The 21,490-nt window shown below is 42.4% G+C and overlaps 2 protein-coding genes across 5 annotated transcripts; one reads left to right on the top strand and one right to left on the bottom strand.

The window, feature by feature from the left end:
• Positions 1-460: 460 nt before the first annotated feature.
• ENKUR (enkurin, TRPC channel interacting protein) lies at positions 461-13,016 on the bottom strand. The gene is made up of 5 exons (XM_033077374.1): positions 12,718-13,016; positions 9,234-9,379; positions 7,910-8,130; positions 6,066-6,212; positions 461-2,723 (listed from the first exon to the last, which is right to left on the bottom strand). The coding sequence occupies exons 1-5, from the start codon at positions 12,789-12,791 to the stop codon at positions 2,550-2,552; spliced, it is 762 nt and encodes a 253-aa protein (XP_032933265.1). The 5' UTR covers positions 12,792-13,016; the 3' UTR covers positions 461-2,549.
• A 54-nt stretch (positions 13,017-13,070) lies between these two features.
• THNSL1 (threonine synthase like 1) lies at positions 13,071-19,469 on the top strand. 4 transcript variants are annotated; one of them, XM_033079859.1, is made up of 3 exons: positions 13,071-13,129; positions 15,747-15,838; positions 16,350-19,469. In XM_033079859.1, the coding sequence occupies exon 3, from the start codon at positions 16,404-16,406 to the stop codon at positions 18,627-18,629; it is 2,226 nt and encodes a 741-aa protein (XP_032935750.1). In that variant the 5' UTR covers positions 13,071-13,129; positions 15,747-15,838; positions 16,350-16,403; the 3' UTR covers positions 18,630-19,469. The 4 variants fall into 4 exon arrangements, with proteins under 4 accessions (XP_032935750.1, XP_032935779.1, XP_032935783.1 ...); XM_033079888.1 differs by having other exon boundaries at positions 16,347-19,469; XM_033079892.1 differs by having other exon boundaries at positions 13,097-13,129; positions 15,752-15,838; positions 16,347-19,469.
• Positions 19,470-21,490: the final 2,021 nt, after the last annotated feature.

Below are 21,490 nucleotides of genomic sequence, written 5' to 3'. Positions count from 1 at the left end.
CTCTATCGGAGCCATACAATCAGGAACTCCCTCTGTGACGATGCCATATCTGATCCCTTCCTTCCTGAATATAAATAGTTTCATTCTCAAGAACAGCCACTGAGATATTCATCATAATTTCACGTTGCTATTTTTAAAAAATAGATACACAGCTTTGTCATGCACAACTTCCAACAGGAAATGTTTTCAGTTTGTGGGAACGTAACTCTTACTGACCAATAGATTATTCATGTCCCATTTTTCATGTTTTATTATGATTATCCAATTTAATATGGACAATTTAAAATTACCAATTTTACAATTATGAAGTACTGAAGCATTTTAGTTATAGTCTTGTTATTTCATCGATTATTGGTAACTGACTCATGAATTTAAAGGACGTTTCAAATGGTAATGCTACTTTTTAGCCTGTGGACAGATTTGTTTCTGTTAATATTTAATAACTTTTATGAGAGAAAAATTCTATCAGAACAATTGAGTTTATTCACCTATTTCATTTTGTTATACCAATGGTATATATTAGTTGATTCATGAACATCATATTTTCAATTACTGGCATTTCCTAAACATATAAACACAGAGGTACATTGTTTGGATTCTGTAAATTTATTTTGTCAAACTTTCCAAAGAGAGCTAAAGGGTAAGAATATTATCCTTCTGCGTACATTTTCAATTATTTTAATTATATTTTTTTCCATAATCAGCGGTGTTGGCAGGTCCCATGGAATACACACCAGAAAGGAGTACAGCCCCTCCATAGGGTGTCAGAAGCAATTCAATGTCTCATGAGGGCAACATGCAGCAGAGCTACCTGCAAAGGGCTATAATGAGGCTCAGGAAAAAAATGCCACAGCACTGTTGAAAGTCACTAGTGACAGTCCACTCAGCTACAGAAAGACACTGGCTTTTGTCTCTTCCCCTTAAGCAGGAATACTTTTTGCATCCCTTCCCATTCACTTCCTAATTTCCTATATTAATGTACTTACGACAATTTTAAAAAGTAGTCATTTCTACTGGTGAATGATGAATGTTTCTAAGTCTGGCCTAGCTGCTCATCTCAAATTTTGAGATAGGCCACCATCTATTTTACATTTCCATAAAGTTAGCACTGATGATAAATGGAAGAACCAAATACAGATCCTAACCTAAATCAGCCAGTCTGCAAGTAAAAGCTGAGAGGGAGGCAGTGGGAATGCACGCTCTTTTGGAGTCAAATCCTTTTTTTTCAAGTCATAAGGAACAGCCTTTTCTGATTACACTGAATTTCTTAAAAGGGGCATCAGGTACTTCACTAGAAGATATTATCACATATTATTAAATGCTAATAATTAAGTGTAGTTTTGTTAAAATATACAGTGTGTCAGTCTCGAGTAAGAAGTATATTAAGTCTACATTTTTCAAATCTGGAGCTTTTGTCCAGCTTACATCCTTCAAAAATAAGGTAGAAATAAGAAAATACATATTTTTGCTCCCCCACACATTCCTAGTGCATGTCATTGACAAGTATAATATGCACAAAAAATACAGCCTAGAATCATGGTGAAATCTCCAAAGCCATTCCCTGACAAATTTAGGAAAGGAATTTAATGTATGGGAACATTTGGCTTTTCATAGTTAATTTCAAATTTACTTTATCCTTTGCTGATGTCAGATATGATGATGTCACAACAGCTGCTGGTAGTAGTGATTGATACCATATAGAAAAAGCTGTGTTCTGAGAGGCTGAAAAAGATCTTTTCTAATCTAAACCGTATCTACAATTCTATGAAGCAAAGGTTAAGCAGTAGCAAAGAAAAACATTTTTTCCTTCTATGCAAACAATTGCAAGTGTGCTGATACAGTTTTTGTTTAAGTCTTGACTCAGATGCTTGTATATTGCTTTCATTCTAACAGCACACACATAATTCCAGTCAAAACACATTTTTCTAATTTAATTGTAGATTTACTATAGTATTACAGAATTATGTACTTGTAAAAATACATGTGGTATCTGTATTGTGTGAAGTCTGTATTATTACACATTTCCACATTAAAAATTGGTTTTGGTAACAAAAAATGAGTACACAAAATGTTATGCAGAAGCCAAGCTGTTTAGAAATACAAGCACTCAAGCTTTTAAGTAAAGCACAACATCTCTTTAATATATAGTCCAGAAGCCATTCCATCCTGAAGTTATATTTACCAAACTGTCTTCAGCAGTCAATTATTTCCCTTTGTTTTGGCTAGGCAAGGAAAGATGTACTCCAAACAGTGTTTTATGTGCTTTCTGTATGATGTTTATAGAAACCTCAGTAATTAATAAAAAATATAAAGAATAATAAATTAAATTCATTATTCATACTCAAAGTTTAGTTAAGTATTTTATTTCAAAATGTTTTGGGAATTGTACAGATGAGAGTTATATGTAACAACTTTTCTAAGAAGTTACATACTTAGTATTTCCTTTTAAATAATTGACAGTAGCATCTTCTGAGAATTTAGAGAGGAACTTTTTGGAGATGCAGGGATAGAGAAAAAGGAGAAAAGAGGAAGTATCTGAACAGCAATCCTTACACGTTTGCAATGTAGATAGTTTTGTGCTTCTCGATTGCTGCTATGTCATGCTCCAGTTGTTTCAGCTTTAATTCCAGCTCTTCTTTATGCATCTTCTTGTACCTGGTGTCTGTTAGTATTGGAAGAGTCTGAAATGCACGATTTATTTCCTCCCAGTTCTTTTTCAGTGCCTGGTGCCGTTACATGAAAAGGAAATACATGAGAAAAAGTAAGAACAATATGAACATAAACTACTTGATTTTTTAAATTTATATTACATTTGCTAAGTGTCACTGCAGTGTAAAAATAATAGATAAGTACATCTTGAACCAAACTGATTAAGTACTTAAGACTTACAATACTTGGAACTCTAGCCAAAATTCAGCAAAATTCAGCAGCAGTTTCAGGCCCCTCTCACCACCAGCTTTATTTTCTGTAATCAGACTTTGTCCAGATCATGGTTACCAAACTGACTCCACAATACTTTAACTTCCATAAACTACTTTGAAAAAATTCTGAATAATTGCATTCCCATTCTGATCTACATTTACAGTAACAAGTATGAGCAATTTATTTATCATTTGGACTAAAAACCCTAGTTGTCACTGACCCTATCAACCATAATTTCAGTAACTACTTCCCCTCTTGAATGCTGCTGTGCAGATAATTACCTTTCTAGATAAAGCGAACCATATCCTCCATACATAAAACTTTGAAACTAAAATACTGCATTAAAAATTTTGAAATGCTATACTCCGAAACTTATTTATAAACCTGTTAAGTCAACATCAGAGACATCACTTTTATCCACCAATATACACTGAAAGGAACCAGACAGTGGTAAAAAAATAAAATTTAAATCTTGTCTTTATATCCTTTTTAAAATTACCCCAAAATTTGCTCTTACTTTTTCTCCTCAAAAGTATAATCAAAATCACATTCTATCCACATGTATGTGAGGATTTAGTAGAGTTTATCCATGCATCAAATGTCCCCATAAAAAATGTATGGGTGAAGTTAATAATCACAACTGACAAAGAATTGAGACAGCAATAAGTAAATAACACATCCATCAGTGAGAAAACACTTCTCCAAAATGTTATGGCTCTCAGTTCTGTCACCTTAGAGGATATCACAAAGTACCTTCAAAAATAAAGAAGTGAAGTTACTCTCTTGGGAACCAAAATTTTCAGCTCTTCTCTGTAACTAAAACTGGATTCAACTGGCACACTGATTTTATTGCACACTGTGATTTCCAACCTCATGTCCTCCATTATTATTAAACACTTTTCTCACAGTCTGGGTAACTGATGAACATAATGAAGTTAAATTTAGAGGGTTTATTTTTATACATATTTGCTTTGAAGACTGTGTTTTCTATTTCAGAACTCAAGGCCTCTTATGCTTAAAAACTTGTTCTTTTGTTGACTGTATAAATTGATTTACAGAAAAAAATTAATTATCCTGCCAACACTGAGAAAAATGTAATCTTTAATATGAACTAATATTTTAACAATTCAAACCAGTGTATTTATTGCATTGCAATTCATGCTCATATTCATATTATGAATATTTCAAATTCATAATATGTATTGTTCATAAAGGTTATTTCAACAATCTTCATATCTACATATCTACATATCTAAATATCTACATAAGCTCAAAAACCCTACTGGTACATGTGAAACCCAGAGCACAAGGATATTTATCTTGTATGATACTTGTCTTTGCTACTCAAGGTTGTAAAGTACTTTCATGAGGTTCATAGTCTACAAGGCATCAGGTACAGTTTACAGGCATAAAAATAAATCTCATCTTTTCAAAAACTTTTGTAGAAGAGTCATTCATACATCCTCAAATAATTCTTATTTGTGTACATTAGTAAGAACTGGCTTGGAAATAATTGAAAAGAGTGAATTGCACAGCTCCTCCAACAATGTAATATGCTGACCAAAAACTGAATATCCCACTCTATATATGGAATTCTAATACATGCTGGATCAGTGAGAAATATGTACTGCATTTATCAACATTCTCTTTTATTCTCATAAAATCCCGACCAAAGTAAGCACAATGAAGAGTTCAAAAAATGTTGGCACAAATTACTTCCCTTTATTTTTGTAAGGTCATGAGGTTTGATTTTGGTCTCAGGCATCTATTGCCACGTGTTCTTTCAAATCAGATAGTGCACATGTGTTCACTAGCAATGTCAATTATTTTAAAGGACAGAAATTCCCATATGTCTACAGCTGAGCACTCGGTAGAAGCCACATACCCTGGGGATACTAATTCCTCCTGACAATGTAACTGTATAAGTAAGCCCATGGAAGTGCAAATGTTTTAGGAAAAAAAAATAATAATACTGAGTTAATAAAAGAATCTAAAAACTTTAAAAATTAAAAAAAAAAAATCCAGTGCATTTCTGTATTTGAAAAATATGTAACATCGTTTAATTAAACTAAATGCAGAATGGTGAGCAGCTGAACTCACATGCCTCTTTTGCACATATATTTTTGCAGCATAGTTAACCTATTGTCCCATGCCTTTCCCACCATAAAAATATCTCAATCTTCTTCAAAAGAGCATGCTGTTTTGTTCTTTATATTGCTGTCAATGCAATACCCTCACCTCCCTCCCATACTCCTTCCTAGCTCCTACTGCATGTTGTTTATGCAAAAGACCATTGTGCTGAACATTTCACACCTTGCCAATTAACAAGTTCATCTTTCAGGCAAGTGAGTTAGACATTGTTTTCTCTCTAGATACTTTTTTTTGTGGGCATTCAGCATCTTTGATCTGTCATCTATTAATTTGTTTCAGGTGGATGTTAAGAGCAAGTTATTAAGGGACAGACTGATATACAGATATGACAGTCATATAGGCTTCATTTTCATAGGAAATTTGTCTAAAAAGTGGTAAAGAAAAATTCCAGTTCTAGGGTAGGATAGACTTTTAAGATGTCTCTTTTATGCTCTACTTCTTTTATGGCATTAATTCTCTTCAGAAAGTCTTGTGCAATAAAAACTGTATGAAAGACAGTATCCAGAAAAGCTTGACTACATACAAAATTTTCAGTCATAGTTCTGTGACTATATCACAATTTAAATCTGTTTTCTTTTTTTGCCACATTTTAAAGCAAGTCATGCTTTAACCAGTGAGGTCACAATGTGAAGACAGAGACTGCCAATAAAAGGAGCAATATCCTGCATTAGGAAACAAACTGTATTTCTCCATTATTAAGTGTCACTAAATCCATAGTGGTGATTTTCTGCTCTTTGAAGTTTCACTGAAATTCTAAGTCATTAAGGTGGATAAGAACCAAACAGAAGTGAAAACTGGATTAAAACTGTAGCTAGATCAGTTCCTTTCAGTTGTATACAACTGTTCTACAGCTCCATCTAGTGAAAAAGTAGCCAACTAATTCGTCTCACTTAAAAAACCAAAAAACTTTACTTTCATTATTTATATGGACTTACAGTACCTTATTTAATCTTTTGGACATGTAACTAATTATACTAAATCAAAATATGCACCTTCAGAATATTTGTCCTTTCTTCTTCAGACAGAGTTTTCAAGGCTTTCTTCTTGAGTTGCTCCAAAACACTGGCCTGATATTCTTCCTCCTCTCTCTTCATTTCTTCATTTCTCCGTGTCACATATTTTGGTATAACACCATAATTCTATAAGGAGAAGGAAGAAGTTCCTTATATGTGCTTTTAAGAAGGAAACAAAGAGATACCTGTCATCCATACATTTGCAAAAATAGTCTGAAATAACAATTTGTGCTACTGAGCACCAAAATCCTAAATCACCATGTTCTTGAAAGTGTCAAACTTGATTATCTTTGTAGCCTGAGAAAAACATATTAAAAATTCCCTTCAACTTCTTTTCACAACCTTAGAAGACAGCAGAATCCAGAATGCAAAATGTCTATTTATAAGAACTGATGGCTGAGCAAGGAGTTTGAAACCAGTTCATAACAGTGAATTATTTCACATTTTTATACGGTGTCAGATTCTATGATTGGAAACATTCCTGAGAGAATTTCTTTGAAAGGTCCTCCTGTATCCTGAATTTTGCTGAACATTGCAACATATATATACATGAAAATTGGACTAGTTAATATCCCATACTGATGCGTTTCTGTGAGGAAAAAAATAACTTCAGAATATCCCAGACATTCTTGGGGAAACACATCTATTTTGCCTTAACCTTTGTAAAATGAAGCTCCTCTAGCCAGAAGATATCACAGTCTACTTTCTTTCTACTACATGCAAAATTATTCACTAAGCTTTTAGTGTCAGGTAGCACCATGACTAGCATTGTCTATATACAAGTTTAGTCATAGAATAGTACTGGAAGGGCTTCAGGTTCTTTTTGGCATCTTCTCTATCATGAGTTATGTCTTACGACATCTCTTAGTGCTCTGAGGTACATCCTGGGTAGGGGATGCACTGTCCTTGTGCACAGAGGAGGAGGTTAAAAGCATGTCAGCTCCCCCAAGCTCTTTCATAGCTTTCCAGAGCTGTCTCACATGGGGTCCTACTTACCAGATACCCTCAATAAGGTGCTGTTTGCTCTCCTGAGCAGTCAGTAGGCTACCACCTGGCTCTCTGAACAGGAAGGGATCTGGAGCTGCTACATGGTCTGTGCCACCCAGACTACAACTGATTATCACACCCCTGAGCAATTCTTCCTCCTTTGTAAGTAGCAGAACCAGAAGAGCATGACCACTGGTTGCTCATCCACCATCTGTGAACAAAACTGTTGCTGACATGCTTCAGGAAACTTTTTGGATTGCTCTCATCCCATTGTGTTATCCTTCCAGCAGCTACCAAGGAGAGTGAAGTCTTCCTTAAGAAGCTGCATCATGATCTGAAGATTTCCTCCAGCTGCTTAAAGAGATTTTCATCCAGTTCCTCACCTTTTTGGTGCTCCATAACAAACACACTTTTCACAGTCGCTGGACTTTCCTCTGATCCTGACTCACAGGCTCAACCAGCCTGTTGCCAATTTCATAGAACTCCATATATTTGAAAAGCTCCTTCATTTGAAGGGCAACTTCTCTTCTTCCCTGCCTGTCTTTTCTAAGCAGCAAGCATTCATTTATCACAGAATTCCATGTGTCCCCATTAGACACTCCCTGGGTTCCCAATGCAAGACATATGCCATTGCTTTAGAACAATCATTCTGTAAAATTTTTTGGCTGACATCATAAGCAAATGAAAACAGCAAAGGCAGGTCACAAATCTAGTGCCAGTGATTTCTTCTTGATGAATTCAAGAGGTCTAACACAAATAGCCACGGTATCTATGCAACAGTGAACCTAAAATAGGCATTAAAAATAATATTTCCAATATAATTTAATAAAACATACCTTTTTTCTAATGTATTTTGGAAAAAGTCCTGAAGGTTCAAGGAGATATTTATCTCCCTGTCTTGTATCAACACAAAAATGTCGAGGCTTTTTGGGCTCCCCTTTGATAACAGCAACTGCATTTTTATATATAAAATTCTTTTTAATGCGAGTAACTGGGTGGTATGTCCTCCCTGGCACTGATAATGGAAGCAATTTTTCACCCTCCTGTTCTTTTTTTTCTGTGAATAGAGAATGAATGTAAACATTCTCAGCAGTAAATTGGAAGAGATTTGCAATTTCATATTATTACACTTTTCAAAAATGAAAAACTATGTAAAGAATTATATAAAAACAGAACCCAACAGTATCTACAATGAAAGAACTGCCTGTCAATGAACTGTGATATATGTTTGTTTGCCTAACAGAAGTTGCATAACCTAGGAAATGTTATGTTGTTTCAGATGGATTTCTCTTATATGTCATTCATTTCCTCTTAACTGCATTAGTACAGACATTTTTTCAAATGCAATTATAACTATTTTTAGTAGAGGAGCTCGTTATCAGAGCCCTTGGGCAATAATGGTCCTGTCCAGTCTCACCTGGGTTATCCACCCCACTCCCTTGGGCTCAGGGTGACCCATTTCACCTATCAATGCCTAGATCAGCCATGTCTGCCCCAGTCCTGCTCCTGAACAGCAACGTAGAATCAGTGGAAGGACCTGGCCTGTAACCTGATTTTGCCCGGTGGTCAGTGGGACACTGACAGGACAGACTTCCCTCACCACCCTGCTCTGCTGGCCAGCCTGACATGGTGGCACTGCACTCTCTACGTGAGATCTTTGCCCAGCCTGCATTGTGGTTGCCCTCAATGTCTGACTCTCCTTAAGGAGGAGCCCTGCTCTTGCTGCTCCCTAATCCTTGTAAACAACCTCTCACAATCCTTTATCCAGAGAATATAGAAACTCTTCCATTTTAGCAAGGCACTTTTTTCCAAGGCACCAAGAGAAATTCAGTAGTACCCAGAGTAGTCTCACTTACAGTGAACGATTAAGAACAATTATTTCCCATCATATTTCACACTAAACATAACTCTAATTCATTACCAGAAATAATTATTTGATCCAAGTTGTCTGAGTTCATGCTCTTTGGCAGTAAATAAGTGTAATGTCACAAGTGACAAAGCTCATTCCTACAACAGCTGCTTTCCTGATACTGACCCCACAAACCAGTACTTTGTTTTCACAACCTGATAGCTGGCCATAACTTAGTACTGTAGGATGCAAAGACTAAACTCTCAACTGTAAAAAATATGTTACATTGCATATTTTCTGTCTACACTTACTTGGTGCTAGCTTGGGCTCCTTGGAATGTTTCTGCAGAAAATCATTTGGAGATGGCACTGCAACTTTTGCTGGCCCCATAGTTTTCCACTGAGATTTATTTTTCTCTGCTTCACGTCTCACATGTTCACTATATTTGGATATATACCTTAGAGGTTAAAAAATAGCCACAAAGAAGGGTCAGAAAAATAATCAAAATAGTTCTTCAAAGAATATATCTTTTTGCAGTAGTTCATGGCAAAAGCCTGATCTGTTTTGTTTTGTACTCTCTCCCAAAAAAAGATCATCATTCACACAGGCTCCATGCTAAGGCTAAACCTGGTAGTGCACTGACAAATGAGTCTTCTGGTTCTGAAGTTAGCTTGCTTCTTCCTTCTTGTGTCTCTGATGTCTGGACTATCACAATTGGGGAAATAAATACCAAGTATCTATGCTGAACACAGACATTCTGAAATCCAACAAAACCTAAATTTTGGAAATAAACTTGAGTATTGCTTGCATTAATTCCTTATGGTACATGTGATTCTTAGAGTGTCCTGTGCAGGGCCAGGGGCTGGACTCAATGATCCTGATGGCTCGTTTCTAACTCAGCATATTCTATGATTCTATATGATTTATGCTCGAGAAAAGATGCCAAATGTAGGCAAGAATTGTACAGGATGTCCTTGATCATCAGTTTTACTCATTACTGTCCACTGTATCACTGTCTCAATGTTCCAGTTGAACCATCTGTTACAGACTTTATGACAGATGAGATGGGTGACTGCTCTGAAATAGCACAGCACACTGCAGATTCTTTATATTACACAGGTAGGATGTGTGGTAATCGGTGGTGGCTTTGGCACTGAAACAGCTGATGTGAAAATCAGTAAGGGCTCAGACATGAAAAGCTGTATGAGCATGGTATGCACACACTGCTGTTTTGGTCTATTGTTGCATATGGCATGGTAACCTCTGCTTTAATCAAACTCTCCAAAAGAAGCCAAATGCCGATCATTAGCTGATTGGCAACATCTTGCCTCTCTCTGAAGGACTGAGCTGTCACACATGTTTGCCTGAGGAAGCAGAACTGCCTGCTCCTGAAGCAAAGGCTCCCTCACTGTACTTTTATAACCTTATAATTGTATAAATCCATCCTTAGGAAACATGTCATATTAACTTATGGTAGACAAAAGCTTTTGAAAAATCTGTGCCTCTTTTATGGAAAAAACATGTTTATGAAAAAAACCTATGCCATGTTTTCAAGTAAGAATAAAAAAGAACAAAAATGATTACATATAGTGCAACCCATGCTATGGAAATACTGAAATAGGAAGAAAGAAACCATGTAATCCTGGGCCACTGAATGTGTATCACAGTAGCAACACTGATAAAAGCTCTTGTCCATGAGCTGCAAATGTCCAGTAAACGTATTTGTACTTAATCATAACATTAGAACATGTCAGAGGACCTCAGTAAAATTGTGGAATTATTTTGTCTTTTGCAGATTTAGTCTCCAAAATCTGAGAGAGGATTATCTGCATAAGATTATATATACTTCCTGAAATACTTCTAATTATAAGGAATGAGGTTTTATTTTTTTCTGTTAAATTCATGACAAACCACTATAGACATTGCACAAACCCACCAATCTGATAAGTAACAACATTCCTCACCATTTCCTAGAAGTGGCACCATGAGCACATGGGAGGGAAAGGCATTAACTTCATGCAAATTTTGACCTAGTGAGGTTCACAGTCTTGGAATGAGAAAATGAATGAGAAGACACTGAGTTTCTAACATACTGGCATAAGGTAAAAATATCACTTGTAGACAGCTACAGAGATTGCTTTGGACAAAGAGATGGGGGATCTGTTATCTCTTCAGTGACTTTCCAGACCAAGAAAGTGGCTCAATATCACAGGGTTAAAGAGGGTTGCCAGGAAGAAAACATGGTTATGGGGGACATCAAAATCTAATCTGTTCATCATTTAGCAAGGGAAAAAAAGACAATACATCTGTAAGAAGACAGAAGAAGATGACACCTATTCCTTAGGAATCATCTAGGGATATCAAAGTTGGGGAAAATGAGGATGTTTGCTGTGGCTTCATGAGCAGTATCAGTCAGTTGAGAGTGAAATATATGATTTCATTTGGAAAAAAAACCCCATACAACAAAGTAGATTTTGTATGCATTAGTTAAAACTGGTCAAATCACACTATTAACCAGGTTCAATAGTCCTGTTACCAGCTGAGTATTTGTCACATTGTGAACCTAAGCAGTAAGTGTGGTGACAACAGAAGTCAGTGAGATCAGAAGGGGATTTAGTCAGATTATATCTAAGCCAAGGAATCTGTTGCCTTAACTGAACCTAATGGTCATGAAGTATCCAAATCTCTGAATGGTATTAAGTCAGGAATGGATTTAGTGTGCATGCTTTGCCATATTGTCCTTTCACCTTCCTCTGTCTTCAAACTCTGTGCAAAACTATATCTGTTCACAATGAAAACAAACAAAATTTTAAAATCTACTTTTACATAAGACTCAGAACTAGGAATCCTTTTACCTGAAACAGGATAACTATCTTTGTTCTAATGAGTGTCACTGATACATCTACCTGTTTTAATGCTATTGAGTTTCACTAAAGATGTAACAGTCTTTTATATAAATAGGGACTTGGAAAAAACAACATGTCTGCATAACTCTTGGCAAAAGGCCTTTTCTTGTATTTTTGAGGCAAGGGAAGCAAAACAAATTATGTCAGAGGACACACCTGAAACACAGAAAATATGGAAACTGGAAAGCCCACCTTCTCAGCTGCTGAGTTGTTCTCAGTGCAAATAACAAAGATGTCATGTAATTCCTGTGCACAGGAGGAGTGCTTCGTAACTTATAAACTAACAAGATGTCACTCAAGACACCAAACTTAATCATCACTTCTTGGAGCAGACTGTAAACCCGCAAATCACAGAAACAATTAGATTGGAAAAGACCTCTGAATTATCAAGTCCAACACCAGCTTGACAACTGACATTGAGTGCCACATCCACTATTTCCTTAAACATCTCCAGGGACAGGGACTCCACCACCTTCCTGGGCAGCCCACCCCAGTACCTAATCACCCTTTCTTGTCAAGAATCTTTTCCTAATGTTCAATCTAAACCTGCCCTGGTGCAGCTGATGCCACGGTCGCTAACTGCCTAGGAAAAAAGACCAACCCCAACCTGGCTGCACCCTCCTTTCAGGCAGCTGTAGAGAGCGATGAGGGAACCCCTGCGCCTTCTCCTGGATAAACTCCCCCAGCTCCCTCAGCTGCTCCTCATCGGATTTGTGCTCCAGACCTTTCACCAGGTTCGCTGCCCTTCTCTGGACAGCTCCAGGACCTTCCTGATGTTAGTGACTCGTTAGGAGGAGGAGTAGCGATGCAAAAACTAGTTTGGGGTTACCCGTGAGATGCATTGCCTTGCCAGAACCTGCCTGCAAGTGTCTCCGTCACACCGACATACCTGGCAGGTTTGCCGGGCTGCGCCGGCCGGGGCGGGGGCCCACAGGCGCCCTCCGGGGCGCTCTGCGTGGCCATGCTCCCGCCGCGGAGCCCTGGCACAGGGGAAGCGCCCGCCTGCTTGTGGGACTCTGGACACGGGGTAGTCGCCTCGCTGGGGGCTCGGTCAGAGGCAGCGCCGCCGGGCCGAGGGGCTCGGGCGGGACCGGCGGCTGTTGTCAGTTACCGGGGAAACCCGTCAGGGGAACGGCGCCATGAGGGGCGGGCCCTGCGCAGCCACCCGCCCCAGCGCCAGGAACGGCCGCGCAGGCGCAGCTGCTGCCGGTGCGCGCGGCGGGGGAGGAGCGGGGGCGCGCCGGGCCGTTGGACTGCGCGTGCGCGCGCGCGGCACCTGCGGCAGCGGCCCGCCCCCGCCGGTACGTGCGCGCGCCGCGCTGAGGGCGCCGGGGGCCGGGGGTGGAACCAGGCGGGACAAGGGGGACGGGACGGGACAGGACGGGACGGAACCCGAGAGGGCGGGACAGGACCGGACATGGCGAGCGGGGGTGGCAGCTCGCAGCCGTGCTGCTCGGGTGGGTGGGTGCGGTCCGTCCGGCTCTCTCCCTGCTCCTATCTGTGCTTTGACTCCTTCAGGGAGCCGATGCAGGAGCTTGGTTTGGGGGCTGGTCTCGTGTCTGTCCAAGTAATAAGGCCCAGTTTTCACTAGAGCGCCTGTCACTGGTAGTGGTGGTTAAAATTGTGAGTCACGGCTAAAGATGTGCTGTCCATGCCAAGCTGAACAGCCAAAGCAAAATGTCACTGGAGATACGGGTGTAAGCTCTTCTGCAACAACCCCACCCTTGTGTATCTGAAGTGGGTGGGTGGATCGTTTGAGCTGGTTTTACTGTTAAATTTTCCCAGTGCACAAAAAATTATTTCAGAAAAATGAGTTGTATTCAATGCTTGGGGCCTTCTATGCAGGCGTGTTTTATGTGGGTGAGTGCAAAACTCAAGTTGATTTTAAACAATACCTATGGCCTAAATTGATAAGGCAGCCCAGATGTTACAGCCATTATTTGTGTAATGCTCACCAACTGGCTGCAGGTCAAAGTTAACCTGTGGTGGAGCAAGACATGGCACAAGGACTCTGTGCTTGGCGTGATTTTCACTCCCTTGGTACACACACAAAACGCTTAAAGTAATTCTTACATTCAAGAAATAAAGTACAGTAATTTCACAACCATAAGGCGCACTGGACTATAAGGCGCACCCGCCGGGAGTTGGCAAAATTCGCAACTTTGTAGATCAGATAAGGCGCACTGGACTATAGGGCGCACTTTTTTTTTGCAGCGAGGCTCCGCCCCCAGCTCCCTCCGCGCGGTTGCTGGTCGAGGCCCCGCCTCAACCCGGCAGTCATTGGCCCCCGGGCCCGCCTGTACCTGGCAGGGGCGGTGCCACGGGGCCCCAGGCCCGCCTGCATCCAGCGGGGCCGGGGCATGGCCGCCGCCCCTCCGTGCTGCCTCTCCGGGGCCGGGCTATGGCCGCCACCCCTCCGCGCTGCCTCTCCGGGGCCGGGCTATGGCCGCCGCCCCTCCGCGCTGCCTCTCCGGGGCCGGGCTATGGCCACCGCCCCTCCGTGCTGCCTGCACGGGGCCGGGCTATGGCCGCCACCCCTCCGTGCTGCCTCTCCGGGGCCGGGCTATGGCCGCCGCCCCTCCGCGCTGCCTCTCCGGGGCCGGGCTATGGCCGCCGCCCCTCCGTGCTGCCTGCACGGGGCCGGTGGGTGCCTGTGGAGGGGCGGCTCCGCCTCCACGGGGCTGGTGGGTGCCTGTGGAGGGGCGGCTCCGCCTCCACGGGGCTGGTGGGTGCCTGTGGAGGGGCGGCTCCACCTCCACGGGGCCGGGGGGTGCCTGTGGAGGGGCGGCTCCGCCTCCACGGGGCTGGGGGGTGCCTGTGGAGGGGCGGCTCTGCCTCCACGAGGCCGGTGGGTGCTTCTAGAGGGGCCATGCCGCCTGCACGGGGCCGGGGTGTGCCTCTGGAGGGACGGCTCCGCCTGCACGGGGCTGGGGCGTGCCTGTGTAGGGGCGGCTCCGCCTCCACAGGGCCGGGGCGTGCCTCTGGAGGGGCGGCTCCGCCTCCACAGGGCCGGGGCGTGCCCGCCCCTGCTCCGCCCCACCTCCACCTGGCAGCCATGGCCCTGCCGGCTCCCCCCGTGGCTCGCAGCTCGCTCTTCCAGGTAGGCAATTTTTTTGAACTTTGTAGATCAGATAAGGCGCACCGGACTATAAGGCGCACTTCCGGGTTCCAGGGAAAATTTTAGTCAAAAGGGTGCGCCTTATAGTCGTGAAATTACTGTAATATAAAATATATTGGTTTTGGCTTTATTTACTCCTGAATCTAACTTTTTACATCTGAAAGTTCAATATGAAGATCTCTTTCTGTCCTTGAAAGGAATATATATATATATTTATATACGCACTAGAGTGCTTACTATTGCAGTACAGTTTCAGAGCAATACTGGGTATTACAATTGCTCTTTGCAGGTTTTTTCCCCTTTTATTAAGGGTTTTAAACTGAAGATTTCTAAAACCCTTATATTGCACCTACACAGGATGATCCCCTTATACTTTACAAAGATTGAGGAAAAAATCCTGGACAGTATGATATGCCCATCTTTACTCTGATCTATGCCTTGTAACTACAGCATATCCTCCAGGTTACAGCACTGGGTGCAAACACAGAGATTTACTGCTTGTAAGTTTAACTTTCCATAGAAGTGTGCAAATGTTCTTCCCTCTGTCCCCCTTGCAGTTTTAGGGAGATTTTGAGAGTCTTTCCCCTTTTGCTCTAGATATGGCAGATAAATAATGTGCTCCAATTCGTGCTAATATTGATGTTTTTTTAAGTAAATGAAGCCAAATGTTGGGAGTTTCTTGCTTTGTTGGAAATCCATCCTTCTTAGTTACTTTTTTTTATTGGTAGAGCGTCCTCATGATTTCTCTCTGTCTCTCTCCTCCCTTCTCTATCTCCAAATTATATTCAATACAATTCCAGTATAGGAGTTCTTCAAAAATCCCTTGATTGGTGTCCATCCCTTCAGAAGAGATTTGAATGCAACTCATCCAGCCTTGCTGTTGCACAAGACTGTGAGTTATTTGTGTATTTAAGTGGGTCTTGCATTTGATTTTTTAGGAGGAGGATTAAAAAACACCAAAGTTTTCTTGGGAGGTGGGCCAAATGCGTATTTTGTTAACATTTTGATTACAAGAAAGTAATCAAGTTGTTACTTATAAATGTTAAGTTAAAAACAAGTCTTCTAGAAGAAAAACTAATTGAATTTGAGTTCCTATAAACAATATTATTTGCAAACAGTATTATAGTGTTAGGCTTGGATGTCTTTTTTTACCTTGAGGACATTGACTTTTTGAAGTTGAATTTGTCAGTGGAAAAAAGCTGGAACTATGCAGGAGATGGGAATGAGTCTTACTCTGAAAAATACCTCCTTGGCACTGATGAGGTCATTAGCTGGATTATGTTTGAAGTCTTCTTCTAAATTTTGTATCTTTGAGGGTTTTTTCCTAGATATTTGCTGAAGGACTAGTTACTGTTTGGTTTTTTTGTTTGTTTTTTTTTTTCTTTCTTTCCTTTCTGAAGCAGTTAAGTGGATTGTCAAGCTGTCTTGGAAAAAACCCCGCAATAACTCATCAGAAGATGTTTCACGTTTTTCAGTATCAGCCTTTAAGACTAATAACCCAAAACAATCTTTCTAGCATGTGTTTAAAACTGATGCTTTCAAGACCTGTTGCATTTGCACAGATATGGAAGTCATGGTTCTCAAGTCGTTCTCTTCTTGGAAAGAAAAATATTATCCTGATGGGACCTCCAGGTGCTGGGAAAACAACGACTGGGAGAATTGTAGGCCAGAAACTGAATTGCCCTGTCATAGACATAGATGATGATGTCCTTGAAACAACCTGGAATATGAGTGTGTCAGAAAAACTGCAGGAGGTTGGTAATGAGGAATTTCTAGAGGAGGAAGGAAAAGCCCTGTTGAAGTTCTCAGCATCTGGAAGTGTAATTTCCCTTACTGGCTCCAATCCAATGCATGCTGCTGGCATGCAGCACATAAAGAAAAATGGAATAGTTGTATATCTGGATGTGCCCACAACTGTCATTATGAGCAGGCTGAAATCAAAGGGAACGGATCGTATCGTGGGCCTGTCTCCTGGTATTTCTCTCAAAGATGTACTTCAGTTTAGGAAACAGTTCTACAAAAGATGGTTTGACATCCGTGTTCTTTGTGGAGGGGATGTTGCAGCAGAGGTTGTAGCAGAAAAGGTACTTGATGCTGTGAAGAGATACCAAGACTCAGAACTGGAAACTTTCATTTCAACAAGGTCTAGTAGGTCTGGAAGGAGTATGGAAGAAGACTCTCATAAATTATATTTCAGTGACGTTGTTACTCAGGGCTTAGCCCTTGATGGAGGACTCTTTGTTCCTGAGAGAGGACTTCCAAAATTCACCGCTGAAGAATGGCAAGGTCTGATAGAAGCAACTTATGTTGAAAGAGCCCAGGTGATACTAGAAAGATGCATACATCCTGCTGACATTCCTGCTTCTAAGCTGGCAGAAATTATTGAAACTGCATATGGAGAAAATTTTAGTTGTTCTAAAGTTGCCCCAGTTAGGCATCTGGCAGGCAATCAGTTCCTTCTTGAGTTATTTCACGGACCAACAGCATCATTTAAAGATTTTGCATTACAGTTGGTGCCACATTTATTTGCCTACTGCATTCCCAGAAGCTGCAATTACTTAATTCTGGTAGCAACTTCTGGGGACACAGGGAGTGCTGTTCTAGATGGCTTTAGTCGTCTCCATGACACTGACAAACAGAGAATTGCTCTGGTGAATTTCTTCCCTGAGGATGGAGTGAGCCCAATTCAAAAATCACAAATGATTGCCTGTCAGAAGGAAAATGCGTGGTCAGTGGGTGTCAAATCTGATTTTGATTTTTGCCAGACAGCTATAAAGCAAATCTTTACTAATTCTGATTTTACTGGCTTTCTTACTGTAGAATATGGAACAGCTTTAGCTGCAGCAAACTCCATAAACTGGGCACGACTGCTTCCTCAGATAGTTTATCATGCCTCTGCATACCTTGATCTCGTTCATCAAGGTATTATTTCTTTTGGAAGCCCTGTAGATATTTGCATTCCTACGGGAAACTTTGGCAACATGTTAGCTGCTTTCTATGCTAAAATGATGGGAATTCCTATTAGAAAATGTATTTGTGCTTCCAATGAAAACAATGTTTTGACTGACTTCATAAGAACAGGTGTTTATGATTTGAGGGGAAGAAAACTGATTTCCAGTTTTTCACCAGCAGTAGATATTTTGAAGTCCTCCAATCTTGAGCGATACTTACACCTGATCGCTAATGAAGATGGACAACTGATGACACAATTATTTAATCAGCTGGAAAATCAGGGCCACTTCCAGCTGCAGAAAGATCTACTTGGAAAGCTTCAGCAGGACTTAGTGGCTGGCTGGTGCTCTGATGAGGACTGTCTGGCTGCCATTCACTCTGTGTACAGTACTACAGGATATATTTTGGATACACACACAGCTGTTGCTAAAGTAGTTGCAGATCGATTACAAGATAGAACTTGCCCAATTATTATTTCATCTACAGCTCATTATTCTAAGTTTGCACCTGCTATCTTGAGGGCCTTGAGGATTGCAGAAATAAATCAGAATCCATTAAGTCAGCTTCACTTGCTGAGTTCTTACAGTGCTCTGCCTCCAATCCACTGGGGCCTATTAGAGACCCTGAAAAAGACAGGAAATGGGGATCACCAGGTCTGTGCTGCTGATACGAGTGTGCTGATGTCCCATATAGAAACCTTAATTCAAAATCATTTTATGAAAGTTTTTTGAGCAACTGATCCAATGTCCACAATTGCAATACCTTCTTTACAAACTGCATGCTTTACTAAAGCCATCGTTTATCTGGCCTGTGTCCAGTCGACAGCATATCTCACAGTTTTATATTCAGTTGTCAAACTTTCAACAGTATTTGTAAGTAACATGTGTGAGATTTCTAGTGGTGGTGAAAGGTTGTGAATCGAGAGTGTAAAGAACTGGAATACAATCTTTCAAATCATACACAGCAGAGATGCCAGCACTGCTGGCTTTCCTCAGCAGTGCTGTCTCCTTCACAAACCTGAAGCATCCTCCATGGAAGGAGGCAGATAATGAAGTCTGACCTTTCTTTAACTAATAGCTCTGGTTTTGTTGCAACAATGATGTGAACCTTTCGTCAGTGGATGTTTAATTAAACTTTAACTGATTTCACTTAGGGCATTAAAAAGTTATAAGATAATATAATGGTGTTCATATGTTACTAATGAGGGTTGATTTCACTATAAAGATTAAAGTATCATTGTATTATTAATCCTTGAACCATTGAATTTTGTGATATATTACCTTCTTATATAATGTTTTTTATGTATTGTGTGGCCAGTGTCTAAGTAAAAAAATCTGGTCATTTTGTTTTTAATACCTTCTACTCCCAAATATTTTCCTGTGTCAAATATGATACCTAATTGAATATTTTTAATATATTTGAGACGTGGCTCTTCTTCCAGTGTCTTGTAGTATCTTTCCTAGATGTTTTTTATTTAAATTTTCAACTTTAGAATCCTTTTTTATACTAATAGAAGAATCTGATATTGGTAACAGCTGTCTTCTTAAATAAGAACCAGACTTCACAATTTATTTGCATATTTTTTTTGTATTATGTTTTATGTTTGAGATCATATAGCTTTTGTTGTTCCAATAACTTCTGTTTTCATATTTTTCTTAAGGTAATTTCCTTGATGTTCTATTCTATTCATGCTTTGCATGAATTAGTGTAAGAAAGGAGCTTCCCAAATTACAGTCATTTCACGAATACAAGCCGCACTGAGTATAAGCCGCATCTCTGGGTGTTGGGAAACATTTCGTTCTTTGTCCATAAATAAGCCACACCTGAGTATAAGCCGCTCTGTCATTCTCAGCGAGGACCCGCGTGCAACAAAGTTGCCAAATAGTAACAGAACGGCGGCAGGGCGGGGTTTACTGGCTTGGCTCGGGCTGTGCAGGCTCGGCCGGCTCGGGGCTGCCGACAGGGCCAGGTGGCCCAGCCCGCCCCCACGCAACCCCCCCCCCTCCCACGCAAGCCCACCCCCCTTCCCACCGGAGAACGCCCCCCCCCCCACGCTAACCGCCCCCAAGCGAGATACCCCACGTGAGCTCCCCTCCACCCCGCAAACCCCCCTCCCCCACGCAAGCCTCCCCCCCCCCCCCCACGGGAGCCTGCCCCCCCCCACGCTAACCCCCCCCAAGCGAGACTACCCCACGTGAGCTTCCCCCCCCACGCAACCCCCCCACATGCAACTCCTCCCTCCACGCGAGTTTTTTCCACTCGAGTTTTTTCCACGCGAGTTTTTCCATGCGTGTTTGTTTCCACGCGAGTTTTGTCCACGCGTGTTTTTTTTTCCGCAATGCATTATGGGTAGGCTGGCCCGCAATGCATTATGGGTAGGGCTCTGCCGCAATGCGTTATGGGTAGGGGGCTACCGCAATGCGTTATGGGTAGGCGGGGGCCGCAACGCATTATGGGTAGGGCTCTGCCGCAATGCGTTATGGGTAAGGGGCCGCCGCAATGCATTATGGGATTGGGACCGCCGTTTATGGGGAATAGACTGGGGGTCGCAGTGGGGGCTCTGGGCCGCCCCCATTCAAAATTTGAGCAGTTTTGAGCAGGGGAGACGTTTCAAGGGGCGACCTCAAAACTGCCCCGCTGAAGAGGGGCAGGGTCCCGTTTTTGGGGAGGGGGGTATCCTGCTTTTGGGAGTAGTCTCTATTTTGGAAGGTTCCATTTTCGGGAGGGGGCCCGTTTTTGGAAGGTCCCATTTTTTGGGAGGAGACCTCATTTTGAGGAGGGGTCGCATTTTTTGGAAAGTCCCGTTTTTTGGAAGGAGCCCTCATTTTTCGGGAGGGGGTCCCGGCCATGTCCGAGCCCTTCAGCCACTTCATGCACGCCCTGCTGCGGCCGCTGCCCCCTGTGGGTTCTGGGGGGGATCGTGCCTGTTGTCCCCCCACCCTATGACCCGCCCTGTCCACACCCCAAGCTCAGGCGGCTCTGTGGGTCCGCGGGGTCTCTGTGGATTCTGTGGGAGGGTTGTGCCCGCTGTCCCCCCCCCGCCATGACCCCTTTGTCCCCCTCCCCAGCTCCCGGGGCTCTGGAGGATCACTGTGGGTTCTGGAGAAGTTGTGCCCGCTGTCCCACCCGCCCCCCCTGGGATCCCCCTGCCCTCCTCCCCAGCTCGTGGGGCTCTCGGTGGATCTGCGGGGAGGGGGCTCTAACCTGGTGTCCTCCCCCCCCGCCATGACCCCCCCCCAACCCCTTGCCCCCTCCCCAGCTCGGGGAGCTCCGGGAGGTGCTGGAGCAGCTCCAACTCTGCGTGCTGTCGGTGACGGACGAGGGGGCGGCGCTGGACGGGGGTGACATTCTGTTCACCGGTGAGTCTGGGGGGCAACCAGGACCCCCGGGACCCTCCTGGGACCCCTTCCCGGACCCTCCGGGGGTCCCAACCGCCCCCTGCCCCCCAGAGTCCAGGAATTCTTTGTGGGAATCTCGCCCTGGACCAACCTGCGAGGGGCCAAGGCCGTGGCCGACGCCTTCAGGGTGAGACCCCTGGGGGGCTTGGGGGGTTCAGATCCCCTGGGGGGGTTTGGGGGGCTCTGGGTGGGAT

The sequence above is a fragment of the Catharus ustulatus genome, chromosome 1, assembly GCF_009819885.2.
Source record: "Catharus ustulatus isolate bCatUst1 chromosome 1, bCatUst1.pri.v2, whole genome shotgun sequence".
Lineage (NCBI taxonomy): Eukaryota > Metazoa > Chordata > Aves > Passeriformes > Turdidae > Catharus > Catharus ustulatus.
Note: the sequence above shows the minus strand (reverse complement) of the source record. Positions and strands in the feature narration are given on the sequence as shown.

What these genes read in the sequence shown, in the direction of transcription:
- ENKUR (XM_033077374.1), bottom strand. Translation starts at nt 12,791, where the DNA reads ATGGCCACGCAGAGCGCCCCGGAGGGCGCCTGTGGGCCCCCGCCCCGG. An exon ending in CAGCCCGGCAAACCTGCCAG is followed by an intron (nt 9,380 to 12,717) that starts GTATGTCGGTGT and finishes TTAACCTCTAAG; the next exon opens with GTATATATCCAAATATAGTG. An exon ending in CAAAATACATTAGAAAAAAG is followed by an intron (nt 6,213 to 7,909) that starts GTATGTTTTATT and finishes TTCTCCTTATAG; the next exon opens with AATTATGGTGTTATACCAAA.
- THNSL1 (XM_033079859.1), top strand. Translation starts at nt 16,404, where the DNA reads ATGTTTCACGTTTTTCAGTATCAGCCTTTAAGACTAATAACCCAAAAC.